The sequence below is a fragment of the Pelobates fuscus genome, chromosome 11 (assembly GCF_036172605.1).
Source record: "Pelobates fuscus isolate aPelFus1 chromosome 11, aPelFus1.pri, whole genome shotgun sequence".
NCBI classification, from domain to species: Eukaryota; Metazoa; Chordata; class Amphibia; order Anura; family Pelobatidae; genus Pelobates; species Pelobates fuscus.
The window spans coordinates 21,082,545-21,108,624 of record NC_086327.1 but is presented as its reverse complement, the minus strand read 5'-3'; the positions used below and the strand labels follow the sequence as shown (position 1 = coordinate 21,108,624).

The window sequence follows — 26,080 nt, the reverse complement described above, 5'->3', positions numbered from 1 at the left end:
GCACTAGGAAACACTCATATTGACCCATTTTCATGAAACATTTCTCTAGACTTTAGCATAACCTGAGTTGCAAAATTAATAGATTTTTTTTTAAAATTTTAGTTACACAGAGACTACAAGCACTAACACAATGCTTATGTTTAACTGTAAAAACAAGAAAAAATAATAGCTGTAATTTTTGCATGCTCAATTTATATATTTTTTAAACATTTTTGCAATATTCTACATTGTGTCTACATCTACATCGTAACATCTGCCTCCTCTCTCTGTCCCACCAGCTCCAGTTTAAAAAAATGTTTCTTTCTGCTTTCTGTGCCTGTGTACAGCTCATTGTCTGTCATTGCATTTGTGTGTCTCTTTCTACCCCAGCCCCTTTGTGTGATTTTCTTTCTCCTCTTCCCACCCCCTCTATATCTTTTTCTACCTTCAGACCCTTTTGTGTCTCTTTATCCCCTAGCCCCCCAAGTGTCTCATTTCCTCACCCCGTGTGTCTTATTCCCTCCTCCATGTGTCTCATTCCCCCAGCCCCCCAAGTGTCTCATTTCCTCCCCGTGTGTCTTATTCCCTCCTCCATGTGTCTCATTCCCCCAGACCCCCATGTGTCTCATTTCCTCCCCTCCCTCTATGTGTCTTACCCCCTCTCCCCCCATGTGCCAGCTCACCTCCCTCTTGTAGCCTGGCCAAGCCGCAGTCTGAGGTAGAGGAACCTGTTTCCCTTTCCGTGGTCTGACAGGAAGCAGTTTGGTGCTCCCTGCACGAACTCCCTGTCAGACAGGGTAGAATTAAATAGAAGTTCCTTTACCACGGTCGAGGGCTTGGCATGGAGTGATCAGCAAGAAGGGAGTGCTAGCTATGCTGTGTGTTTTCATCTTGCCAATCAGCCAGATCCTGCGCCCCCTGGGCAGGTGTGCCCTAAAGCGGTCGCCTGTGCTGTAGTGTCGGCCCTTCTCATAGGAAAACACTGAATCAATGCTTTCCTATGTAGGCTTCTGGGTCATGTGAATGAGTTTTATTCCATCAATGCAGCAGAAGTGCCTCTTGTGGCTGTCATACTCACTAGCATTGGACTTTGCAATGTAAACATTGGAGTTTCTAAAAATACTGCAATGTTTTACATTGCAGGGTAAAAAGGACAGGGACACTGCACCCAGACCACATCATTGTGAAGAAGTGGACTGGGTGATTATAGTGTCCCTTTAAAGGGTTACTCCAGCCACCATGACCACTTCAGTTATTGGAAGTATTGATTGTGGTAGGAGTAAGTATGTTCAGTTTTTATGCTTAAAAAACTGCACATACTGAGATATTTTAATTGTGTGCCAGGGGCTAGTTGCACCCCCAGCAGATGACATTAGGTGACATTAGCAGTTGACATTGGCAGCCCAGAATTCGGTTCCGAGCTGCCAATGTCAAATCTGTGCAAAAAAAATATCTGTCGTTAGTGAGCACTGCCCGCTAACAACAGACGTCCTAATATTCCCCCTTGCAGAAAATGTCTTCCTCCCCCTATTGTATGCTCCTCCGGCCTCCCTCCATTTCCCTCAGTATTAAATTTTTTTTTAAAAACACCTCCCTCCCTCCCATTCACTCGCTGGCCCAAAGCGTGCATGAACTCTGAGCCGGTGAAACAAACAAAACAAGGCTTCTCATAGAGCTGATTGGACCGTGCAAGGCTCCAGTGACATCAGAGGAGGTGCGGAAGTCAGCACTGGTTGCTTTGCCAGGTGTTGAATTCCAGGTAAGTAAAAACCTTTTCATTTTCAGTTTATCGTACAAACGGAGGGGGGGACCTTCTCCATAGTACACAATATGGCATTTCACTCTGGAAAGGTCCCTTCCCTTTCAGAAGGGTTAGAGTAGCCCTTTAATGTAATGTTTTTAATTGGAGACTATAGGGATTATCCAATAAATATTGAATTGTGGAGAATCAAAAAACAAATTGATTTGCAGGTCATTGCAACTCACTGTTTAGTGATTAAACCCTAATCCCTTTGTCTTTCCTGATCTCTCAGTGACTCCTGTCTCTCAGTTTTCCTAGTCTCACACTGATTAACTTGTCTCTAGAATTAGTCACTGAACGCTTTATCTTCCTGCCGGATCCCCAGAATACAGGAACCCGGTGTTACTGCTTACAGAGCGCTCCTTGCTGCAGGTATACAATGTGGACGCAGGGAAATATTACACTGTCTGTCACCAAGGATGGATGACGACCCATGGGTGGACAGTATGCCGAGAGCTGGGGTTCAACAGGTAATGTGTGCTGTGTGGTGGCCTCTTCTCTGTACCTTTTACAGTGTGATTCCAAATTCCTTCTTGTCTTTTATACAGTTTTAGATGGATGGGAGGATAGATAGAGAGATAAAGAGATAGATAGGTAGATAGATAGATAGATAGATATAGAGAGAGATAGAGAGATAGATAGACAGATAGACCACGCAGATTGGGCTCATTCCCTGCCTCTACCCTTTCTTACCCCCTGCACTCTTCCCTGACTTCCTGCTTCTTTCCTCTAACCCCCTGCACTCTATTTTGACTTTCTGCTTCTTTCCTCTAATCCCCTGCACTCTGTTTTGACTTCCTGCTTCTTTCCTCTAACCCCCTGCACTCTATTTTAACTTCCTGCTTCTTTCCTCTAACTCCCTGCACTCTGTTTTGACTTCCTACTTCTTTCCTCTAATCCCCTGCACTCTGTTTTGACTTCCTGCTTCTTTCCTCTAACCCCCTGCACTCTGTTTTGACTTCCTGCTTCTTTCCACTAACCCCCTGCACTCTGTTTTGACTTCCTGCTTCTTTCCTCTAACCCCCTGCACTCTATTTTGACTTCCTGCTTCTTTCCTCTAACTCCCTGCACTCTGTTTTGACTTCCTGCTTCTTTCCTCTAATCCCCTGCACTCTGTTTTGACTTCCTGCTTCTTTCCTCTAATCCCCTGCACTCTGTTTTGACTTTCTGCTTCTTTCCTCTAATCCCCTGCACTCTGTTTTGACTTCCTGCTTCTTTCCTCTAACCCCCTGCACTCTGTTTTGACTTCCTGCTTCTTTCCTCTAACTCCCTGCACTCTGTTTTGACTTCCTGCTTCTTTCCTCTAACTCCCTGCACTCTGTTTTGACTTCCTGCTTCTTTCCTCTAACCCCCTGCACTCTGTTTTGACGTCCTGATTCTTTCCTCTAATCCCCTGCACTCTGTTTTGACTTCCTGCTTCTTTCCTTTAATCCTCTGCACTCTGTTTTGACTTCCTGCTTCTTTCCTCTAACTTCCTGCACTCTGTTTTGACTTCCTGCTTCTTTCCTCTAACTCCCTGCACTCTGTTTTGACTTCCTGCTTCTTTCCTCTAATCCCCTGCACTCTGTTTTGACTTCCTGCTTCTTTCCTCTAATCCCCTGCACTCTGTTTTGACTTCCTGCTTCTTTCCTGTAATCCCCTGCACTCTGTTTTTACTTCCTGCTTCTTTCCTCTAATTCCCTGCACTCTGTTTTGACTTCCTGCTTCTTTCCTCTAACCCCCTGCACTCTGTTTTGACTTCCTACTTCTTTCCTCTAACCCCCTGCACTCTGTTTTGACTTCCTGCTTCTTTCCTCTAACCCCCTGCACTCTGTTTTGACTTCCTGCTTCTTTCCTCTAACCCCCTGCACTCTGTTTTGACTTCCTGATTCTTTCCTCTAACTCCCTGCACTCTGTTTTGACTTCCTGCTTCTTTCCTCTAACCCCCTGCACTCTGTTTTGACTTCCTGCTTCTTTCCTCTAATCCTCTGCACTCTGTTTTGACTTCCTGCTTCTTTCCTCTAATCCCCTGCACTCTGTTTTGACTTCCTGCTTCTTTCCTCTAATCCTCTGCACTCTGTTTTGACTTCCTGCTTCTTTCCTCTAATCCCCTGCACTCTGTTTTGACTTCCTGCTTCTTTCCTCTAACTTCCTGCACTCTGTTTTGACTTACTGCTTCTTTCCTCTAACTCCCTGCACTCAGTTTTGACTTCCTGCTTCTTTCCTCTAACCCCCTGCACTCTGTTTTGACTTCCTGCTTCTTTCCTCTAATCCCCTGCACTCTGTTTTGACTTCCTGCTTCTTTCCTCTAATCCCCTACACTCTGTTTTGACTTCCTGCTTCTTTCCTCTAATCCCCTGCACTCTGTTTTGACTTCCTGCTTCTTTCCTCTAATCCCCTGCACTCTGTTTTGACTTCCTGCTTCTTTCCTCAGATCTCCTGCACTCTGCCCTGACTTCCTGTTTCTTTCCTCTAACCCCCTGCACTCTGTTTTGACTTCCTGCTTCTTTCCTCAGATCTCCTGCACTCTGCCCTGACTTCCTGTTTCTTTCCTCTAGCCCTCTGCACCCCATGCCACTTTTACCTCTACTTGCCTGCTGTCTATAGTGTGACAGCTTTATATACGGCCACCTGCGGCTTACTATGTAAACGTGACCATTTCCTATCATTTTGAATTATGTCAGGTTTTATTGATCCTTATCTGAATGTTATCTGTATTTATCAGTGTTGCTGCCTCACTGAGACTGACTCCATTAAAGTAATTCATTAACACAATCTCTCCCTACAGTCACTGTTTGTCAACACCAGCGCCGCTCATTCCCACAGACTCCACCTTCCTGCAAGGCTTTGCTGTGGTCAATAAAAGCACTGCATTGACCAGTAACCTGGACAATTTTCTGAGCCCAGTGTAAGTAACCCCATCTGAAAAACAGAAAAACACATCACTGCCACCGGGGGGCGCTGCTTTCAAATCATTAAGATTTGCAACTCCTTTTTACAACTCTGAGAAGTATAAGACTGAAAATTGTTCAATAGTTGTCTCCGGACACTGTACTAGCAGAGAAGATAAATAATGTGCTCCTTTCCCCCTCTGCTCGTATTGGGCTGAGGAATTTTAATGATGAAAAGTGGGGGGTCCATCGAACACCAATGTTTTGCAATTGGAGGTGGGTAGGCCCTTCTATAAGCAAATTCAGAAATTAGCTGTCCAGGTATTGTCGTTATCTCATAGGAGCAATAGTGGAAAATACCTAATTTGTGGATTGTCTTTTGTTTTGTTTTTTAATTCTTTATTTTTTCTGTGCACAAGATAATACAGAGGTTCACAATGCCACGACAGCATAAGCAAACAGTGATAACAATGTAGAGCATATACATGGCATGAGAAAGTGGCACAGTTTTTAAGTATATTAATATACAGGCTAGTCGTGTTTGTCGTTATAGAAGTCACATGAGTAAAAATAGATGCAGGCATAAGACAAGTAACAATAAAGACCTCGCTTGGTATTGTGGATTGTTTTTAGGGATGAGAGTGGGGTTCTGACCAGGGTCGGGGCTGTTCTGAGAAATTCTAGGTAACTTATTAATAACAATTTATGCAGCTAAAATGTAGTTTAGGACAAGAACAATGTATCTTTATTTACGAAGAGTGATTTCTAAACACATTTATTGTCATTTAAAGAATTAAGACTGTGAGTATTGTTGCTGTGGAGCTCTGTTATACACTCAGACACATTACTGGGAGTATTATTGCTGTGGAGCTCAGTTATACACTCAGACACATTATTGGGAGTATTATTGCTGTGGAGCTCAGTTATACACTCAGACACATTACTGGGAGTATTATTGCTGTGGGGCTCTGTTATTCACTCAGACACATTACTGGGAGTATTATTGCTGTGGAGCTCAGTTATACACTCAGACACATTACTGGGAGTATTATTGCTGTGGAGCTCAGTTATACACTCAGACACATTACTGGGAGTATTATTGCTGTGGAGCTCAGTTATACACTCAGACACATTACTGGGAGTATTATTGCTGTGGAGCTCAGTTATACACTCAGACACATTACTGGGTGTATTATTGCTGCGGAGCTCTGTTATACACTCAGACACATTACTGGGAGTATTATTGTTGTGGGGCTCTGTTATACACTCAGACACATTCAGGGGAGGGCTGGCAGCCTTAGGCCTGGGGGGCAAAACCAGTCAAGTGGCCCATTGCGCCACCAAATCAGTTCACCATCCATGCCCACCTTTTTCTGGCTTTATAACGGATATTGATGTTATGCTAATCAGTAGCTCTTTGCCATACCCACTCGTTCACGGCTCTGACTTTCAATGTTGTCAGAGCATAGGCTGAGAATCTCTGAGCCTGTGCTCTGACTCACTAACTGAGCGCTGGAACCACGAGGGAGAGGATATGATCTGACTGCACCTACTGCTGGTGCGCACCAGTGGACCACCAGCGAATCGTTTAAATTAAATATGCTGGTGTACCCAACTTGTGAGCTGTGCTGGCCGCCGGGTGCCTCTGTTGTCATGGCACCCTGCGTGACCGCACAGCTTGCCCACCCCAACGGCTGGCCCTGCTGACACACACTGACGTTACTACTTAGACATCCCTCAATATTAATACAGACATCAGGCACCAATAAACTGTGGAAACAGAGCTGATCCCCCCAAATTTATAAAGGTTTGCTTAGAGGATTTATTGTAAGATTAAATCATGCCTCCTCCTCTCTCTCCCCCATGCGCTGCTCTGTAGGCTGGGAGGAAGTGAAGAGTAATCACAGTCTCCCAGCACAAGGCCACCTGTGGCTGCATGGGGAACAGCTGTTTAATGTAATGCTTGCAGGACGGCCAGCTGCCGCAGAACCTCTTTGTTTCCGTCTCTGCAAAGGGCTCCAGGCACTGCTTGTTGTGAGTGTGAGCCACTGTAAATTAGGGGCAGAGGGCAGAGGGCACTTGCACTGCGGTCAAGACGGGTCTGGGCAGGAGGAGAGTGCAGTGCAATCAGTGAACTCCCCTCCTGTGGGTCACCAGTAGACTGGTGTACCTGCCCAGGATCAGAGCCGGTGCAAGGATTTTTGACGCCCTAGACAAAATATAAATTTGCCGCCCCTAACATGTGACATCACAATGCCCCACCCATATGATCTGCCATATGAACTAACGCCAGTGCTGCACACAGTGTGTGTTTACATTAAAAAGCCTGCAGGGACCAGCTTTAGACACCACAACCACTTCATTAAGCTATAGTGTCCCTTTAATGTGAGGTAAATTATAGATTAGTGTCACTAATAATATTACTAGATTGCCTACTTACAATTAGATGAGGATGATGATGGGCTGCAGTTTGGCTCCACTGGTCTGGTGTAGAACAGGATCTCTGGAGGCTGTTTGCAACTGTGGTCACAAAATTCAACGTTCTGGGAGAATTGGAAGCAGCTCCATTTTTTGGGGGCCTCTTACACAGCTCAAGGTCTGGGCCCCAGGGCCTGACGGTGAGTATGCCCATAAGGCCCACTCATAAGTCCACTTATATGTTCCACCCACCCATGAGTTCGCTCACAGGGAGTGGAGTGTGTAGGGGATGTGTTATGTGTTATCTCATATGTGTGCTTATGATATGTAGTGTATAGGGATACCAGTTTGTGCAGGTGATGCAGTGTGTTTGTGTGTAGTGGAAGCAGTGTGTATTTGTGTATAAGGGATGTATTATGTGTTTCTGGTTGTGTGTAAGGGATGCATTGTGTGAATCTGTGTTTGTATGCATAAGGGATGCAAGGTGTGTGTCTGTATGTGTGTGCATTGAGTGTAAGAGATGCATTGTGTTTCTGTGTGTATGTAAGAAAAGCAGTGTGTGTGTGTTTGCATTGTCTGTTTCTGTGTATGTGTGCAAAGGATGCATTGTCTTTGTGTGGGGGTTGCATTGTGTGTGTGTAATGGATGCATTGTGTGTTTCTCTGTGTGTAAGGGAAGCATGTTGTGTTTCTGTGTATGTATAGGGATGCATTGTGTGTTTCTGTGTATGTATAGGGATGCATTGTGTGTTTCTGTGTATGTATAGGGATGCATTGTGTGTGTGTGTGTGTGTGTGTGCGCATAGTGTGAAAGAGCTCCCTGTCTTGCCCTCTGTCCTATAGAGCTGTCCCTTCGAGCTTCTTAACCCTCCTACTTCTTCTTACTCCCCCTTCTTCTTCTTCTTCTTACCCCCTTCTTCTTCTTACTCACCCTTCTTCTTACCCCCTTCTTCTTCTTACTCCCCCTTCTTCTTCTTACTCCCCCTTCTTCTTACCCCCCTCTTCTTCTTACTCCCCCTTCTTCTTCTTATCTCCCCTCCTTCTTACTCCCCCCCTTCCCCCCTCTTTTTCTTATCTCCCCTCCTTCTTACTCCCCCCTCTTCTTACTCCCCTTCCCCTCTTCTTCTTACTTCCCCTTCTTCTTCTTACCCCCCTCTTTTTCTTATCTCCCCTCCTTCTTACTCCCCCTCTTTACTCCCCCCTTCTTTTTCTTATCTCCCCTCCTTCTTACTCCCCCCTCCCCCTCTTCTTATTCCCCCTCCCCCTCTTCTTCCCCCCTTTTTCTTATCTCCCCTCCTTCTTACTCCCCCTCCCTCTCTTCTTACTCCCCCTCCCTCTCTTCTTACTCCCCCTCCCTCTCTTCTTACTCCCCCTCTCTTCTTCTTACTCCCCTCTCTTCTTCTTACTCCCCTCTCTTCTTCTTACTCCCCCTCTTCTTCTTACTTCCCCTTCTTCTTCTTACCCCCCTCTTTTTCTTATCTCCCCTCCTTCTTACTCCCCCCTCCCCCTCTTCTTATTCCCCCTCCCCCTCTTCTTCCCCCTTTTTCTTATCTCCCCTCCTTCTTACTGCCCCCTCTCCTTACTCCCCCCTCCCCCTCTCCCTACTCCCCCTCCCTCTCTTCTTACCCCCTCCCTCTCTTCTTCTTACTCCCCCGTCCCTCTCTTCTTACCCCTCCCCTCTTACTCCCCCCTCCCTCTCTTCTTACCCCCTCCCCTCTTCTTATTCCCCCCCCTCTTCTTATTCCCCCCCTTCTTATCCCCCCTCTCCCCTCTTCTTAACCCCCCTCTTCTTATCCTCTCCCCTCTTCTTATCCCCCCACCCTCTCCCCTCTTCTTATTCCCCCCACCCTCTCCCCTCTTCTTATTCCCCCCACCCTCTCCCCTCTTCTTATTCCCCCCACCCTCTCCCCTCTTCTTATTCCCCCCACCCTCTCCCCTCTTCTTATTCACCCCCTCCCTCCCCTCTTCTTACCCCCTCCCCTGTAGCGTGGCCGAGCTGCTTTCCGGTCCGTGGTCCCGGCCGGAGTGATGGGAAGGTGCACGCTCAGTGTGCACTTCCTGTCAGTCCGGCCGGTTACAGGAAACAGAAACTCCGCGCGGAACAGGAGTTTCTGTTTCCTGTAACCGGCCGGACTGACAGGAAGTGCACACTCAGTGTGCACCTTCCCATCACTCCGGCCGGGACCACGGACCGGAAAGCAGCTCGGCCACGCTACAGGGGAGGGGAGGGAGGGGAGAAGCTGCTGCAGCCGTCTGAGCGCTCTGCTCAGGCGGCTGCAGCATTTAAAGGGCCGGCCCACCGCGGCCGGTCCTAAAAGAATTTCGGGCGGCCTGGGGGGCAATTGCCTCCCTGCCCCCCCGGCCCAGCCCGCCCCTGGACACATTACTGGCGTATTATTGCTGTGGAGCTCTGTTATACACTCAGACACATTACTGGGAGTATTATTGCTGTGGAGCTCTGTTATACACTCAGACGCACCAACAATATGGAGCTCCTAGAAAAGAGGGACAGTTGGAAATGGTCCAAAATATGGACTGTCCTTCCTAAAAAGGGACACTTGGGAATACGGCGGAGTCTTGAGGAATAGTGGGGAACCCCTGGTCTATGTATCCTTCACACTGAAACCATTCATTCACTCTTTTTAAGTTTTTGTATAATTTAGGTACATAGTCCATATTACATGTTTATTGTAGTATTTTTGTGTTTACACAGGGTGACATGCCCCACTCAGGAAGGTGTCTCACTGCAGTGTACAGGTAAGAGGAGGAACAGGTGTTTTGTACAGGTGATAGAAAGCTACCACTATCAGCTTTTATTGCAGCATGGGACAACCTCTGAAAACTCAACACACCAACAATTCACACCCCATACAAGGCAACAAGTCTGTCTTCACTGGATAGCTGAGGATGATATAGTATTTTTTGTATGAAATATAGTATTTATTAAACTATGAAAACCATTACTCGGCAATGAAAAGGAATTCCTAATTATAGTAGGTTCATTTGTTTCATGCATTGATTTCTAATATTTTCATTCTTTGTGCATGCATGGGGATTGTCATTATATTTGGGCTTCTGCACCCTAAAGAGAACATATGGGACTAAAGAATATAGGCAGTGTTCCAATTTTATAACCTGTTTTATTTATATTATATTATTAGAAATTCTGACACCCTGCGCTTGCCCAGTTTCTCTGTGTGCATCTTATTTATATGATATTAAGTGACGCAGTGTTTAGAATTAGTTTTTTGGTCCCTCTTCGTCAGGGTTTCTTTTTTGTTAATTATCACAAGCTGATATGATTCACCTATTTTTTTGGAAAAACTGGGCTTTTCATGGCTGCCTTAGATGATTGCTGGGTTGACTGTCTAGCACCATGTTGTTTTTCTGCTTTCTTCCATAGACTGTGGACGTAGTACCGCTGACAGTAATCGCATTGTAGGGGGCTCACCATCAGCCTCGGGACGTTGGCCTTGGCAGGTCAGCCTGCGTTGGGATGGCCGCCATGTTTGCGGTGGGTCTATCATCTCTTCCCAATGGGTGATGAGCGCTGCTCATTGTTTTGTGCTGTGAGTAGCTTTGTTGTTCCTTTGCGTTGCTCTCACAGTCTGCATTGGATATCGGTAATGAGTATGGTTCTTTCTCTATCCTAGATCCAGCTTCCTCACTGTTAGTAGATGGAAGGTCCATGCAGGGTCTCTGTCTCTAAACCCAGCAATCTCCTATTCCATCCGTAGCATTTATTATAATGGTCAATACAACTCAGAGACAAATGACTATGATGTGGCACTGCTAAAAACCAGCCAACCAATGGGTTTCTCAGGTGAGCCATAGAACCATGAAGACTTCGCCCATCTTGTATTAGAAAAAATAAGGGTCTCTTTGTGCAGATATTCAAATTAAAAGCTGAGTGACGGGGGCGGAGCCTGACCGCGAGCTGGAGCGGATGCAACCCTGCATCGTTCCCGACCAAAACCTGCTTAAAAGTCTAATATTTAAGGCTTCAAACCCTCAAATAACTCACTCCTGACTGGGGACACTAGCTGAGCACAACCAAGCTGCCCCCCATGCAGTTTGTGTACCCGGCGCGGGTGAATCGGCGGAAACGCAGACCTGAGGCCTACTGAGTGGGTTTGAACCCCTGGAGGACCCAGAGGTGGAAGACTTCAACGCAGCTCACATACCTGCCCTAGCTTCGATGGGGCGTCGGTCCCAAAAGTCGCCACCAGAGTCGCCGTCGAGGTCCAGGGAAATAGGTGCCATGCTGCTACGACAACTGCCTCCCAAAATGGCTGGAGCGGCAGACCACAAAGTCACTCAGGTACCAGCAGACCCCGTACCGCCTGACTTACCTCCTGAACAGGCGCAAACACCCACTGGGAATCCCGACGGGTCTGCCCCAGTTACCAACGGGACTTTCACAATCTAGTTGTGGAAATCAAAAACCTCCTGGCAACCAGCGTGGCGGCCATTAAAGCGGACGTGCAAGCCGTCACTGACAGGGTGCAGTCCACGGAAAATGACATATCAGGCATTAAACAGGGACTGACAATCCTTCATGACTCTGTATTAGCTATACAAGCCCAGCAACAAGCACTCTCTCTCCCTTGATGACAGGACTTAAGCTCAGGGGGGTGCCCGACACCGTCACACCCGACAAGCTGCCTCACTATATGAGGTGACTTGTGGCATCCTTACTGCCACCAAAGCATGCCAAATTTAACATAGACGGGATATACCGCCTACCATCTTCGGGCAGAGCAGCCCCAAACATAATCCAAGATGTGATTGTATGCGGCGCCACTTCCCAAGACAAGAGAATCCTGATGACGGCACTCCGGGGCAAGACGCCACTAACATTAGAAGGAGTACAACTCTCCGTCTATCAAGACCTCACCAGATCCATGCTACATTGGCGCAGATCACTGAACCCAGTCACCAGCATCCTCAGACAAGCGAGAATAGAATACCACTGGAGATCTCCCAGATTCCTGGTGGTCACACATAAAATCTCCACACTGGCCGTTTCACCGACATTCTGTAATGCCCTGGGCCTCCCCGCTCCCAAGCACAAGCAGGATATCAACCAACGTCCCGCACCGGATATCTGAACTCACTGAGAGCCGATTACGCTGCAGCAACCAGAACATAAACTGTTTAGCTAAATATGTGATTTACGTTACTTGTTTGCTTTGAGCCATACCCAGTTTAATTGTTTCTTTACAATAGAGAGTCTCCTTGCCAGCGACTGTACGCTCCGGCACCTAGAATATTGGGGCCTAGTCCCTCTGAGAAGGAGTGTACTGCCACTCCATTGTAAGCCTATGCTCCCCCCCCTCCCCAACTCCCGTGGGCTAAGGGCACATTTAGAAGAAGGCAATAACTCCACAACCCGTTTGGGTTGCAATTAAGCCCCCTTGTACCACACGGCCATTCTCCCTAAGCAACTCACACACTCCTGATAACGTACCAATGTCGGCTCGCAACTTTTGTGATACATACCTGTTTACCGTTTACTGTGCATCCTGTTTCTGAAAGCATATGTATACTTTTATTTTACTTTCTTTGTGTAACACGGCCTACATACTGCGATAAAAATGAAAAACTTCAATAAAAAGAGAGTGACAAAAAAAGCTGAGGGACCAGGGAGACCCTCAGACACACTGCTAAGAAGTATACCAGCTGTGAATAGGTTAAGGACACATCAAATACTTCTAGAGCTGTACGTATCAAACGTACTTCTAAGTTTAAAATACAGTAGGTACCACGTGGCATTCGAAACCCCGTAGGCAATCCCCCAATAATGTGACTATTCAAAATGATCTCTGGTAACCTTTTGGAATACAATTCACAGGAAATTGTGGTTTTCTGACCACGAGGAGATTTTACGACAATAGACAAAGGAATTGAACATTTTAGAAAAAAAAAAAATTCAAGCAATATTAATAATGGAGTTGAAAAAATATTCCTAGTTCGTCTTTTGGAACCCAAAATTTCCTTTTTCTCCAACTGTGTATTCATTCTTCACAATTCGTGTTTTCTTTGTCAAAAGGAGAGGGACCTCCGGTTCTGTGATTCAGGGAAAAAACAAACAAAAATGTAAACGCTAGAACTCTGACACTTAAACCTCTATATAGCAATAATATAAATCTAGAGGTGTTTTTAATTCTTCATTAACTGGGAGTTATGGATCATGGTCTCAGTCATGAAAACTGGATTATCAGAGAGTGATGCTGTATTTAATTAGCAGCTCATTAGTTACAAGTAGCATCCTATATACTATTGACTAGTAACCACCATTACTGCAGTTGATGCTAAGACAGGCAACCTGTGCTAAGCTTATTTTTGGTCCTGGGTTCCTTTGTAATTTTTGTTTCTCATCCTTTTCCTCCATCAGAAACCCTTCGTCCTGTTTGTCTCCCTAGAACCCGCCAACAGTTCCAGTCCACGGGAAACTGCTGGATCAGCGGCTGGGGCCACGTGAGCGAGGGTGGTGAGGAGTCAATGGAGGCCTTGCATTGGTGGAACTACTGGTTTTTGACTATTTTTACTAGACATAAGACTTTATTTCCACATTAAAAAACAAACAAAAAAACAACAACTTTAAACTACTGTTCCCTCTCTGCATAATTCTTTGAGCACTTCATCACTGGAATAGTTGAGAGTAGAATCTTTATAAAGACCACATTACAATTTGTGTAACACCAAATGGTACTCAATGTAAACTGTAAGATACCATTCTTTCTTAATGGTTTCAGTGGCAATCACATACAACTGAATTCCATGATTACATTTACAATAGAATTGCCATGATTTTCTGTGAAAACCCCATAATAAATTAGAGCTACAATAAGTTTGGTTTCTTTACACTTTACAGTTGTGTTCCTTCAGCCAATCTCTATTTCCCCATTGTTTTGTTTGTCTGCTTCTTCATCTGTGTCTCTTTAGTCCTTCCAGCTGTCTGCTCCATTTTAATTCTGTTCACCCTCTCCCTTGTTCTCCCCAGGACAGCTGTCACCCGTCCTTAGAGAAGCCAAGGTCCATCTAATTAACAGTGCTATCTGTAACCAGTCCTCCCACTACCCTGGTATGATCAGCCCTCGCATGCTGTGTGCTGGGTACCTGGATGGCAAAGTAGACTCCTGCCAGGTACAGTATACAAGCAGTGAGAACCTACTTATTGATCAAGCAGGTCCATTTTTACTTCCTCAAAGAGTCACTTTCATTCAATAACCATTTTATCTCAAAAGAACAATATTACATTCTATCTGTTGGCTGCATATAATGTTCATATAATGTTTTAGAACAGGTGGCATTACCTGCAGCAGTCAAAGCAGCTTGCCAAATACCTATTTCCAACAAAGTGTTTTCAAGCATGTATCTTGTATAGAAGAAATATTTATATACAAATTGTAACGTGACTATGTTTTTTGTTTGTAGGTTTTTTTTTTTAAATGCACACTCTTTTTTTGACAAAATCAAATGCACCTTCCAGTACACACACAAACACACACACCTGTTGTCGGCCACCATTAGACTCTGATTTATCTACTTTTCCCACCATAAATCACAATATTTACATACACATACCCACTTTAACACCAACTCACATATCTAAACACATTCACACACTTGATGGTAGTCAGTCAATTAATGAATGAGTCCCTGGTGGTCAGGTAGAAGGAAGAAGCCTGGTCCTGAGTTCATCAATGTTATTGTCACGGGAAAGCAAAATAAGCCTTGGATAGTGGGCAGAGGTATGGTTTGTGGGCTAATTGCATAATTATTACACGTAATGTATTGACAAAACAGGGATTTCTGGGGAATTGAAGATACAACTGCACAATTTGGGCCAAAATAACTCAAAAGCAAAAGTGGCTAAACTGGAGATTATTCTTCTACCTAAATTTAAATAAACATTATAGCGTCAGGAATACAAATCTGTATTGCTTACGCTGTAGGGTTCCCCTCCCCCCCCCCCATTTGCCATAAAAATTACTTAAAATAGGGTTTTTATTTACCTTTTGTCCAGCATTGAGACTCCTAAGGCATTTTGTCCTCTCTGCCTTCCGTGATGTCATTGAGGAGGTGTCGCTTCCTTCATAGTTGGTCCAATCCAATGCTCCTCAAAGAGGAACTTCCTATGAGCTGCAACATTACTTGACCAAGTTGTGCTCAGTTGTTGCAAAGGAAGCACCTCTAGTGGCTGTCCAGAAGACATTCACTAGAGGTGTGTTTAACCCTGCATGTAAACATTGCAGTTTCTAGAAAACTTAAATATTTTACATGGCTGGGTCAAAATGACCACTTCATTAAGATGAAATGGTCTTACCTTTAAACACAATTCTCTCACCTGTTTAGTGAATTAAAAGAAAATCAATTGGACTTCAAGTTGTATAATTATCATAATGTCAAGGACAAAGCTTTTAATTTAGACAACGTTAGTTTAGCCATAAACTTTCACATCTCAGATATTAAGCTGAAAGTAATTTATCATATCAGGTATTCCTTTAGTTTTTTATTAGTGTGTGAGTGTTTTATCAGTGGTGATTGATGGCTTTTGTATAAGTCGATAGCGATGCATGCCAAATGAGTTATAGTGTATTTGCTAATTGTATTACAATATATATTGGTTTAAAACCATATTAAAGGGACTCTCCAGGCACTAGAGAATCCTGGAGTGCCCCCCTCCCTCCCGCCCCCCCATCCCATTTCACTGAAGGGGTTAAAACCCCTTCAGCCACTTACCTGAATCGACGCTGGGTCAGGCTCCACCCACGCTCCTCCCCCACTGACGTCAGCCAGCGAGGGAAACCTAATGCGCATGCGTAGCAATGGCCACGCGCGCATTAGACCTCCCCATAGGAAAGCATTTTTTTTTATTATTTAATGCTTTCCTATGGGGAAAATCTGACGCTGGAGGTCTGTGAGGATGTACAGCGTCACATAACCAACCAAAGGTCAGTTTGGATATCCGAAGCACCCACAGTGGCTGTCTGGTAGATAGCCACAGAGGGCAGACTTAGAGCTGCAATGTAAACATTACAGTTCTCTGGAACTGCAATGGTTTACATTGCAGCACTAAGTGCAAAAGGGTGACAGCACCCAGACCACTTCAATTAGCTGAAGTGGTCTGGGTGCCTACAGTGTCCCTTTAAGAACAAACCTGCTATAGTCTCTCTGCGAGCATTAGATACAAAAGAGATGACCAACAAAGACCTTGATTGGTTAGTGGATACCTGCATGTTTGTGGCACGGGACCGAACCACAGGTTATAAGTTGTTGCTCATAAGAGTCTGGGTCTTCTGGCCTAAGATGGCCTTTTAGCAATGTCTCAACTCAAGTTTGTAGAGCTGGAGATCCAGACTGTACAGAGACAATGATGAATATGTTCTTCACCATGAGATAAGGTACCTGAAAATAACTGGAGGGTAATACTGTCATCAATAACACATGAAGAGGGTAACAGTAAGCGGTCTACCTACCACAATAAGATTAAACATTACTGATACACTTACATTTATAAATAGGGAATAGAACTGGAGTGGGGAGTTCTTGACGTTAAAATTTGGGGCTAATAAAAGTTGCTGGATCCTGACTCCAGCTCACAGGTTGTCCTTACCTGCATCGCTTATTGTAGATACTAACCACTGCATACTAGGAACACCTCACAAGACCTGCCTTTTTGGAGATACTCTAATCCAGTCGTCTAGCCATCACATTTTGGCCCTTGTCAAAGTCACTCAGATCGTTTCGCTTGTCTGTTTTTCTTGTTTTCAACACAAGAAACTCAAGAAAAATTAATCTCAAGAACTCTCTCCTTACAGTGAAACCCTGTGGTAGTGCTGTGATACATTATTGAGCATCAGATGCCTGGCCCCATGACAGGAGAATCAGCTGGCTTGTGAGGGAGATCTTTGATCTCCCCTCTGGCTCTGCCGACCCTCACTTGCCCTCCGCCCCAAGGCCATAGCCTCGTGGCTTTATGGCAAATCCGGCCCTTACAAGACCAGCCACTCAGTGTAGCACTTGTTCTAATGAAATAGGCTATTTGATCCCTAAATTTGAAATATCCAAATGTGATCCAGTGTCATGCTCTTGCGACCTGGAAGAAAAAAATAACATCCTTGGTAGGCCATCCCCAATATTCAGCACCCTCATGGCCTCTCTGAATCACTGATCGCAAGCGACAACTTCTGGACCTGTCCTCCTGACCCTTACGGCCGTACCTGTCTCTAGCTGATTCCCTCGCACACCTGCCCTGGGAGCCCCAACTGATGGACCTGGAAGTGCTTCTCCTGGGACTCGCAGCCCTAACCGGTGAGCCGTAGTGACTTCTGTCCTAGCTATAGTAAGGGGAGCCCTAGTCGGTGCTGCCATGCCTGCTCCTACGACAGCTCCTGGAGCGAGTACAAGATGCACGCCTACCATCCCCGATACACACCAAGGAACCTGGGGAGCTGGTGAAGCGCTCTGAGTGCGGCTAGTCCTGTCCACTCGTTTTCCTGTAGTCCTATGGTCACCCTCATTGTCTATTTTTTGACTGTACTCTTTTTTGTGCTCCGTCTTGCCACCTGAAGTCGCTGCGCACTATGGGGTGGTTGATGGGACGCTGGGGAAACAAGCCATGGAGATCTTGGAGCACCCTGGGACAAATCTGGCCGTGCAAGGGTCCCCTCAGCTCTCCCCCCCCCCCCCCCCCCCCCCCAATGTGTCTTCAGTGTCCCTGCTGATGCCTCCATGGGGGGGCCCAAGGTAAGCTTCCTTTGTGCTTTCTGTCTCCCAGGAGCGCCTCCCCGATGGCTGGGTGCCTCCCGCAGCCGAATTCCGGTTCTTTTTAGCGACTGCAGTTATGCGAGGAGTCGTGTGATCCTGGCCGCACATCTCACTTTGCAGTGGACGTCCTTGGCATGCGGCCCCACATGCTCTTCGCCCGCGACTGCTGTGAGTATGTACCTGGCCATCTCTACTCTCCATCCTGGAATCGGGGGTCAATAGGGAAGGGCATTGTCCTCTATCCTCCCCAGGACTCAATCTTTGTGGTGGCCTAGTCCATCGTGCCGTCCGTCATGCCTAAATTCCAGAGGCTCCTGCTTCTCAAATTGAAGTCCCCAAACGCTCCTGCATCCAGGCCACACCACGGTCTGTTATAGCCGTCCAGACATTGGTAATGAAGGCCTCTACATCCCGAGCCGCATCCAAGGAATCCATCCAGAAAAACAAAAGAGAGAAACTCCACACCGACGTGTTGCCGCAACAACAAATAAGTGGGAATAAAATTAAAAGGGGGGTCTCCCTAAAATGGCCGCTATTTATGTGGCTATAGGCCACCCCTTCCCAAATTCACTAATCCACTCCCCCTATCCATATGCCTGCCTCCTAGCTAAGTCAAGGCACACACCATTTAGCATAGCTTTTCCCTGGGCTCCATAATAGTATGAAAGCTTATCACATGTCGGTGAAAAATCAATGGCATTCCAGAATCTGCCACATTCCAAATGATTATCAACAACTTCCATTCAGTCAGTGAAAGTGGTCCTAGAAAGGAACTGTCATTTCCAGAGAGGTTTATTGACTTGAATACTTCAGAAGAGGCTAGCAATGGAGGCTCGTTCACAAATTTCGCAATAGTTTAGAAACTCTAAGATTCTTTTTTTGGGAAAGGGGGGATAATCTGAAAAAAGGGAAAAATCTAAATTAACATACTCCAGCTATTGCCTGTTTGTGTGTGAAAATGAAAAAAAAAAAATTCTCTTTAATTCAGACATGTAAGTTCTGCAGGGCCACTCAACCTTCATTGGTGGCTGTGTAGAGAAACTTTCTTGAGAGCAACTAGGCATGTGAAGAAAAATGGGACAAATTTGACATACGCCCTGTTTCAGCAGATTTTGCACATGCCTAGTCTCCATTAAGGAGGGATTTTAGGGGACTCCCATTGTATGTCTGTATTGTACCTGGCGGTGTGTATTGTATGGGTATCTCTGTGTTGTACTCAGTTCTGTTTAATGTATAGGTATCTCTGTATTGTTCCTAGGTTTGAGTAGCGATATGTCTACATAATAACTAGCTCTGAGCATTCTATGGGTAACTCTGTATCTGTTACCATTAAGTGTTAAGTATATGAGATTAAGTGGACAGATGCCACATGACAGAAGATGATGGCTATAGAGTTAAAGGGTAGAATAAAATTCTGGGGGAGGAGTCTGGTACCCGCCCCCCCCTTCCACCTCCCATCTCAAAACTTCACCATCCACCACTGGAGGCAAATAAAAACTATCTTATGGGTAAGCCTGATATACGCACATCTGTGCTCTGTCATCTAGTGAAGACTTTTTCTCTGGCAGTGCATTATATTCGCTGTGCATAAGGCACTAGGAGAGTTAAAGGTGCAGTCCACACACCTAACGCACTTTAGTGTGTCCTTTTTAAAAAAAAAAAAAAAAATTATAAAAAGATTTCAATAGAAATTTATACTTTTATAAATTTACATGGTTACTCCCCCCTTGCTGTCAATCAGACAACCAGCCCTGTTAATTCCTGGATATGCAGCTCAGTGGAGCTAAACTCTAGAGGCAGCAACTGCCCAGAGCACCTGCTTTACAAGACTTCTTATTGAGCTGCATTGGGGATTCTGTGATTGGTCAGCTACAGAAAGTCTGGGCGGGGTTTGAAGGGGAGGACTTGCAGACAAGAAAATTGCTGCTTTAGTAAGCTTTTTATAGATATATCCACAATAAAAAAAAATGCATAAGTAAATGCATACATGTTTTCATTGATGGTATATCTACTAAGTAGTGATTTTTTGGTATTTGCAAAGTATGTAAATAAAAAAAAAAAATAATAATAATTTTTAAAAATATAGCTCAACCAGTTGCTAAAATTAGCCTAGTGACAGTTCCTCAAAATCTCTTCCTAAAACTTCTGTGTCAAATAATTCACCACACCTTGCTATGCGTGGAAATAATCAGCAGCCAGCTATCAAACAGGGTTAAATAGAAACTCTAGGTGTGTCAATAAACTTTATTGCAAGAATGATCAAGACCAAAGGTGCAAAACCTGATTGTGTGTATTGTCAAACAATCAGTCACAAGCAACATACTAACCTGTATATCTGTCCTTAAAGGAACACTCATAACATTAGGATTACAAACATATATTCCTCATGTTAAAGTGTTATAGTGGCCTGTTATATTATTGTCCCACCACAAGTAATAAAACAAGATTATCGCCACAGACGCCAATCCCCATCTTACTGAGATTATCATTACTGAGACTGCAGGGACAGTCTTTTTGCCCTAGAAACAGTACATTCGACTGTAGTGGATCTGGTGCCTTAAGTGTCCCTTTAATTTGATGACATCTGATGAAACGAATAACTCATTCGATTATTAAATTTAGGACTGGCATTTTAGGCGCTGTCTGTAGATTGCAATAAAAATGACCTTCTGCCACACTAGTATATCAAATCAATGCAGTTATATATTAGAACCGAAGTCTGTACAGAGGACAGAAATCTACATTCCATATTCTCGTGTTTGAAAAACAGAAACAAAATTGCCGTGAAACACACTGATAAAGAAATGGTTATCTTTGTTTTGGTCATTCACAGTAATCAGACTCATTTACAGACAGACAATTTAAATAAATCAACACGTTTTTTTCTCACATCACTTGACAGACGTTGATAAAGTATGTCGCTTGACCTGCTTATCTTGCAGGATATGTTGTAAAAGCTTAAATTTAAAATCCATACAAAAAACATTTTCTCAAATGACAAGCTATAGTAATAAAAAAAAGAATGATGTGTAATGTTATATTTGAATGTACGAGTACTGTATGCAATGTGCTTGACTGCAGACCACTTACATTCCCGTTGCCCCCCAATAACGACAAGACACCTGAGTATTGGATAAGGGCAACGGCCACAGCTTTATTATTCCAACATATCAACTCAGCCAGCTTTATCACCACCTGTCGGCTGTTGGGGTGACTACCCAACAGACAGATATACCGGATAATTCCAAGAGTCCGTACAGTCTGCCTTCTGCCATCAGCCCTGGCAGCTGCGACTCCCCATTACTTGCGCTGGCCAGGACCTCCGCCACCGCGGTGCCGACCCTGATCTCCATTTGTCGGCATCGCGCCCCCCCGCAGACAGCGCCGTTTCAATCCCACCTTGGATACCCACATTAAGTATATCCAGCCCAATCGGATTCAGATGAACCCCATCAGCCCTCATTAAACTCCGATTGTCCCCTTCCAACTCCGTGTGTCGAACCGACACACCGCCAAGGCAGCGAACAAACCATTTCCCCCTGCATGGATTACAATGACCACTGACCCAGACACAAACCTGCTGAGAGAAACGCACTCCGGGTAGATTTGGCACCATGACAGACCCCGGATACCCCTCCAACGAACCCTTGCTAACTTGGCTGGGATCCCCAAATTTCGACCATATGAACATGACTCTGCCCGGCGAGCAGCCCAATAGATGAAAGAGTGTCCTACAATCCAAACATACCAGGAAGAACACCCTAAAACAAAGGACAAGTTACAGTAAATTATGCCGCATATACAGCTGATACCTACGAGATGACCATCTACCCAATCGCTGCACCTGCGACACCGAATATCCTAACACACTAGCCTGCGTGGCTGCTCCAATCCTAAATGAATGGGGAGAGAAACCGGTTGGATCCCGACCACAATACTGCAATGCCTTAACCAGCATTGATGCAAACTGAAAACGCATCAATGGAGACCCATCCGCATGAACTAGCAAGTCCACAGACGACGGCCGAATGGCCAGATACTGCCCAAACAGCCGCACCGGTCACAACATCCCACCAGTACGCCCCACACGCAACCACATGCCTCTTGCCGACTTATCCGTCTTAGACCTACGGATATGCAAGTCCACAAACATATCAGACCAGCGGACATCCGACAGCAGTAAAGGGGGGGTCGCCTGCCGGGAAGGGGCCACCAGCATACTTATACGGTCCCCCATATTGCCACAATTGTATCCCATAAGTCCACACCCCTTACTGTGTGGCAGCAGTCATGCCTCCCCTTCCTTACAGTCCAGGGGATCCCTATTTTGTCAACCCCTAAACGTAACGTTTTACTCACATAACAAAAACTCCCGTAACACATACTGTGTTGTACAATTCCGTTTACAACCTGAGACAGAGTTATATCCAAGCAGTAAGGGTGAAAGGTTAGTTACGTTTCATGAATTACCTTTTCTCTAGTTGGTTAAAATTAAAAGTGGATCTGTCATTTTTCTTTTTCCATTCCTCTCCTTATGTATCTTTTTTTTTATTTTATTTTTTATAAGCTTTAGCTTTCAGAGTCACAATAAAGCCATTAAAATGCCTCCATCTATCTTACTGATTATAGCCCCCCCCCCCCATGCCTTTATTTACATTATTAAACATTTTGTTTCCCTCTGCCTATGATGCCTGCTGTTTGCCCTACTGTGGGTTTGATTTTACTGATGGATTGTGGGTAAATTTGATTGGCAACTAAAACAGAACCTTTTGTCAACTTGACTGCTATACGTAAAGGGAAATAGTCCCTGCTTTTCTGTATGTATTTTATGAAAATTAGAGTGTTCAGGAAATAAATTAAAAGAGATTCAGACACTGGGAGCCAAATAGAATCAGATATATAGAGTTTATTTTTAGTGACAGAAGTGCTTTCAGTCATGTGCATCATAAAAATCATCATAAAATATAGACAGAGGACAGAACACTGGTGGACATGACACTCAGTGTCACGATTCGGGGAACCCAACACGCTAACACACACACACACACACACACACACAGAAAAGGTGCATTACCGGACCTTAGAGTGGCCGAGCTAAGCACACAAAGAATAGTCAGGAGACAAGCCGAGTAAGGGGAACCAGAAGACAGAATAACGAGAAACAAGCCGAAGTCAAAGGGTAGGAGAAAGTCACAAAGACAGATTAACAAGCCAGAGAGTACGTAACCAGAAACACAAGTTCAGTAGCAATACTAGCAAGCAAAGACCACAACAGGGCAGGGAGGAACAGGACAGGTAAGTATTTAAACCAAAAGGTTAATTCTGATTGGATAATTTCCAATCAGAATTAACAATCACACGTGGGAGATATCTAAACCTCCCACTGTGATTGAGGCACTGTGCCTTTAACACCGGGTCAGGTGACTGACCCATGCATGTAATATATTGGGCGGTTTCCCAGCGTGCAGCGTCATGCATGCTGCCGCTGGGGGACGTGGAGGAAGTCGCGGGCGGCATCCGAGGCCGGAAGGATGCCACTCGCCGAGCCCACGAGGAGGAGGGGACCGCGGACGGCTGGAGGGTGAGTACTGCGAGCGGAGTGCAGCCTCCCCTCACAGCCGCCCGCGGGATCCCGACACTCAGCAAGGGATTGTAGAGAATTGACTAGGAGATTTCAAATTCTACACCAAAATAGGCACTTTTAGAAGTTGAAGATTTTTTTAAGTTTGGCTACTTTCAGCCTAAAGTTTACCATTCACTTGTCAGTCTTTTATAATCCTTGTTATAGTGAATGAAATAATTCAACGACTTGATTAATATAGAAGTGATTTAACTAATGTAGTAATTAGAGGCTAGATGCAAAGCTCACTAATTTGATATCACTTTGATATGTATAGTAATTTTAGGCTTTGAAATACAAAGGAATAAGTATTATGAATTGCGAAATAGACATGAAGATACATAGGTCTCAAAAAAGTCAACATAGATGGTAGTGTGAGGAACATAGACAACCTAGATGATTATGATCGAAAGGCAGAGCTTCCCACATCAATGACTGGTCTTTATAAATTTATCTATTTGAAGGGAGACAGCGGAGGACCCTTGGTCTGCCAGGAAGAGGGTCTTTGGTGGCAAGTCGGCATTGTGAGTTGGGGAGAAGGCTGTGGGAGACCAAACCGGCCTGGAGTCTACACTAATCTCACTGTGCTTCTAGACTGGATTTATCACAGACTTCAGGTGAGTCACGGGTTGTCCACAGTAATGAAACATACAACTTCTTCTATATGGAGAAGTTAAATCTCAATACACTACTGATATGGGATTATACACTTCACGAGACTTACTGGCACTTTCCAGTAACCACCCACACATGACAAGCCATCTTCATTCATTGATATGAAGTGAAATCAATCTCAGTCATTGGAAGAAACAAATATTTACTGTTTCGTTGAATGTGTTGTAAACCATAAAATGTTAGATTGGTTGTTCCATGTTTAAAATTGATTATTAGTGGTTCGAGAACTAACTTTTTAAGGAACTAGGATTTTAAGAAAATCAATGGTGTACCAAAGACCTTCAATAAAGCATATCTCTCTTTCTCTCTAGACGGACAGCGAGATTCCATAACAAAGAGAGAAGAATACATCGGTACATCCCAAAACAAGACTCAAATAAATATAAAAACAAATATACATGTTCTCTTTGTTCAAACATGCGTGTAGAGTTCAACACATGGTATACAGATTTAGGCAACTTATCATATATCAGGTGCTCCTGATCTATAAATTCCAGTTTCCAATTAGCTGTGCAACAATGAAAGATGACAGGAATTTGACAATAAACTATGTTTGCTGTAGGTTTTTAATTCATGAGCGTTCTCTATTTTTGACGAAGCCAGGCCTAGGGTACAGCTAGCTATGTGAGCCTGGGAGGATTCTTACATTGTAAAATATCTTATATTACTGTGCAGGGCAATGCAAACAGTTCTCGGGTAACATGTTCATTAACAGGACAGCACAGGACACAAAAGGTCATCTGCAGAGACTTGTAGAAAATACATTATGCTTATGGCAGAGGAAAGAGTTTCTTTAAATTAAGAAGACTACAGATGTGGAATTCTCTGCCACAAGGAGTTGTTTTATCAAACACTGTAAAGATTGTTAAAGGAACACTATAGGGTGCGGAACACAAACTACTTACTATTATTGCAGTCTGCTGCTGCTGGCTCTGCCCCTTATCTGCCTGCTTGGCTGACATAATCAGAAATGATGACCTGAGCAAATCACAATGCTTTACCATAGGAAAGCTTTGGATTGACTGAGAGTTTCAATTCAGAAATAAAGAAACAAATCCTAAAACACCATCAAATAGAAATCCAATTCATGCATGTGCTGTCTATCATACAGTGTCTGACACCACGTATCAATCTGGTGTTGTGCGGGACACTGCTCCTTTAAGTATCATACCTTATGTATTATTCAGAGCTCACAAGCCGATCTATCGTACATGCGCAAAAACACATATATGTTCTGGGAGCACAGGATTGATGTTAGTCTGTCACAGCTCACTTATACCTAGGTCAGGGGTCTGCAACCTTTAAGACAAAAAGAGCCACTTGGACCCGTTTCCAAAGAAAAAAAAAACTGAGCCGCAAAACCATTGCGACATTTAAAACAAATATAACACTGCATATATTGTTTCTTACCTTAATGCTATATATACAGGATCGTGCAGTCAGCTGTCAATCTGAAGAAAAAAAGGACTTTCACTTAACAATGTAAAATATATTTTTGCAAATTAATAGCTAATTAAAATATTTAATTTACCTGGTTAATGGGACTTTTGCTCCTGAACCTCAGTGCTCAGTGTCTGCACATCAGGGCTGTAAGATGTCACCTTCATTTTCACACAGGCTTGCAAGCTGTCATCTGTGAGGCGTGATCGATGTTTGTTTTTAATATAGTTCATGTTGGAGAAGACCTGCTCACATACATATGTGGAACCGAAGATCGACAGGACTCCAAATGCATACTTTTTCATGTTTATATAAGTGTTGGGGATGGCATTCCATGTTTCGAATACAAGTTTGTCCTGTTTGGAAAGGCTTTCAATATCACTCCATTTATGATTCTGAGCCAGAATGGCCTTCTGACGGGCAACATCCTCAAGAGTAGCGGTCAAGTATTTGAACTTGGACACCCATATATCTTTGTCGGCTATATCGGCCAGTTCCATCT

General features: G+C 44.5%; 1 protein-coding gene across 1 annotated transcript in view; it reads left to right on the top strand.

The window, feature by feature from the left end:
- Positions 1 to 24,531, top strand: part of LOC134577407 (transmembrane protease serine 3-like) — a 35,487-nt gene extending 10,956 nt beyond the window's left edge. The window contains exons 7-15 of the mRNA XM_063436129.1: positions 2,106 to 2,250; positions 4,548 to 4,667; positions 9,781 to 9,824; positions 10,471 to 10,636; positions 10,721 to 10,890; positions 13,465 to 13,560; positions 14,074 to 14,216; positions 23,928 to 24,080; positions 24,450 to 24,531. Coding sequence (XP_063292199.1) covers positions 2,106 to 2,250; positions 4,548 to 4,667; positions 9,781 to 9,824; positions 10,471 to 10,636; positions 10,721 to 10,890; positions 13,465 to 13,560; positions 14,074 to 14,216; positions 23,928 to 24,080; positions 24,450 to 24,470 — 1,058 coding nt within the window. The 3' untranslated portion in view covers positions 24,471 to 24,531. The remainder of the gene's footprint in view (positions 1 to 2,105; positions 2,251 to 4,547; positions 4,668 to 9,780; positions 9,825 to 10,470; positions 10,637 to 10,720; positions 10,891 to 13,464; positions 13,561 to 14,073; positions 14,217 to 23,927; positions 24,081 to 24,449) is intronic.
- Positions 24,532 to 26,080: the final 1,549 nt, after the last annotated feature.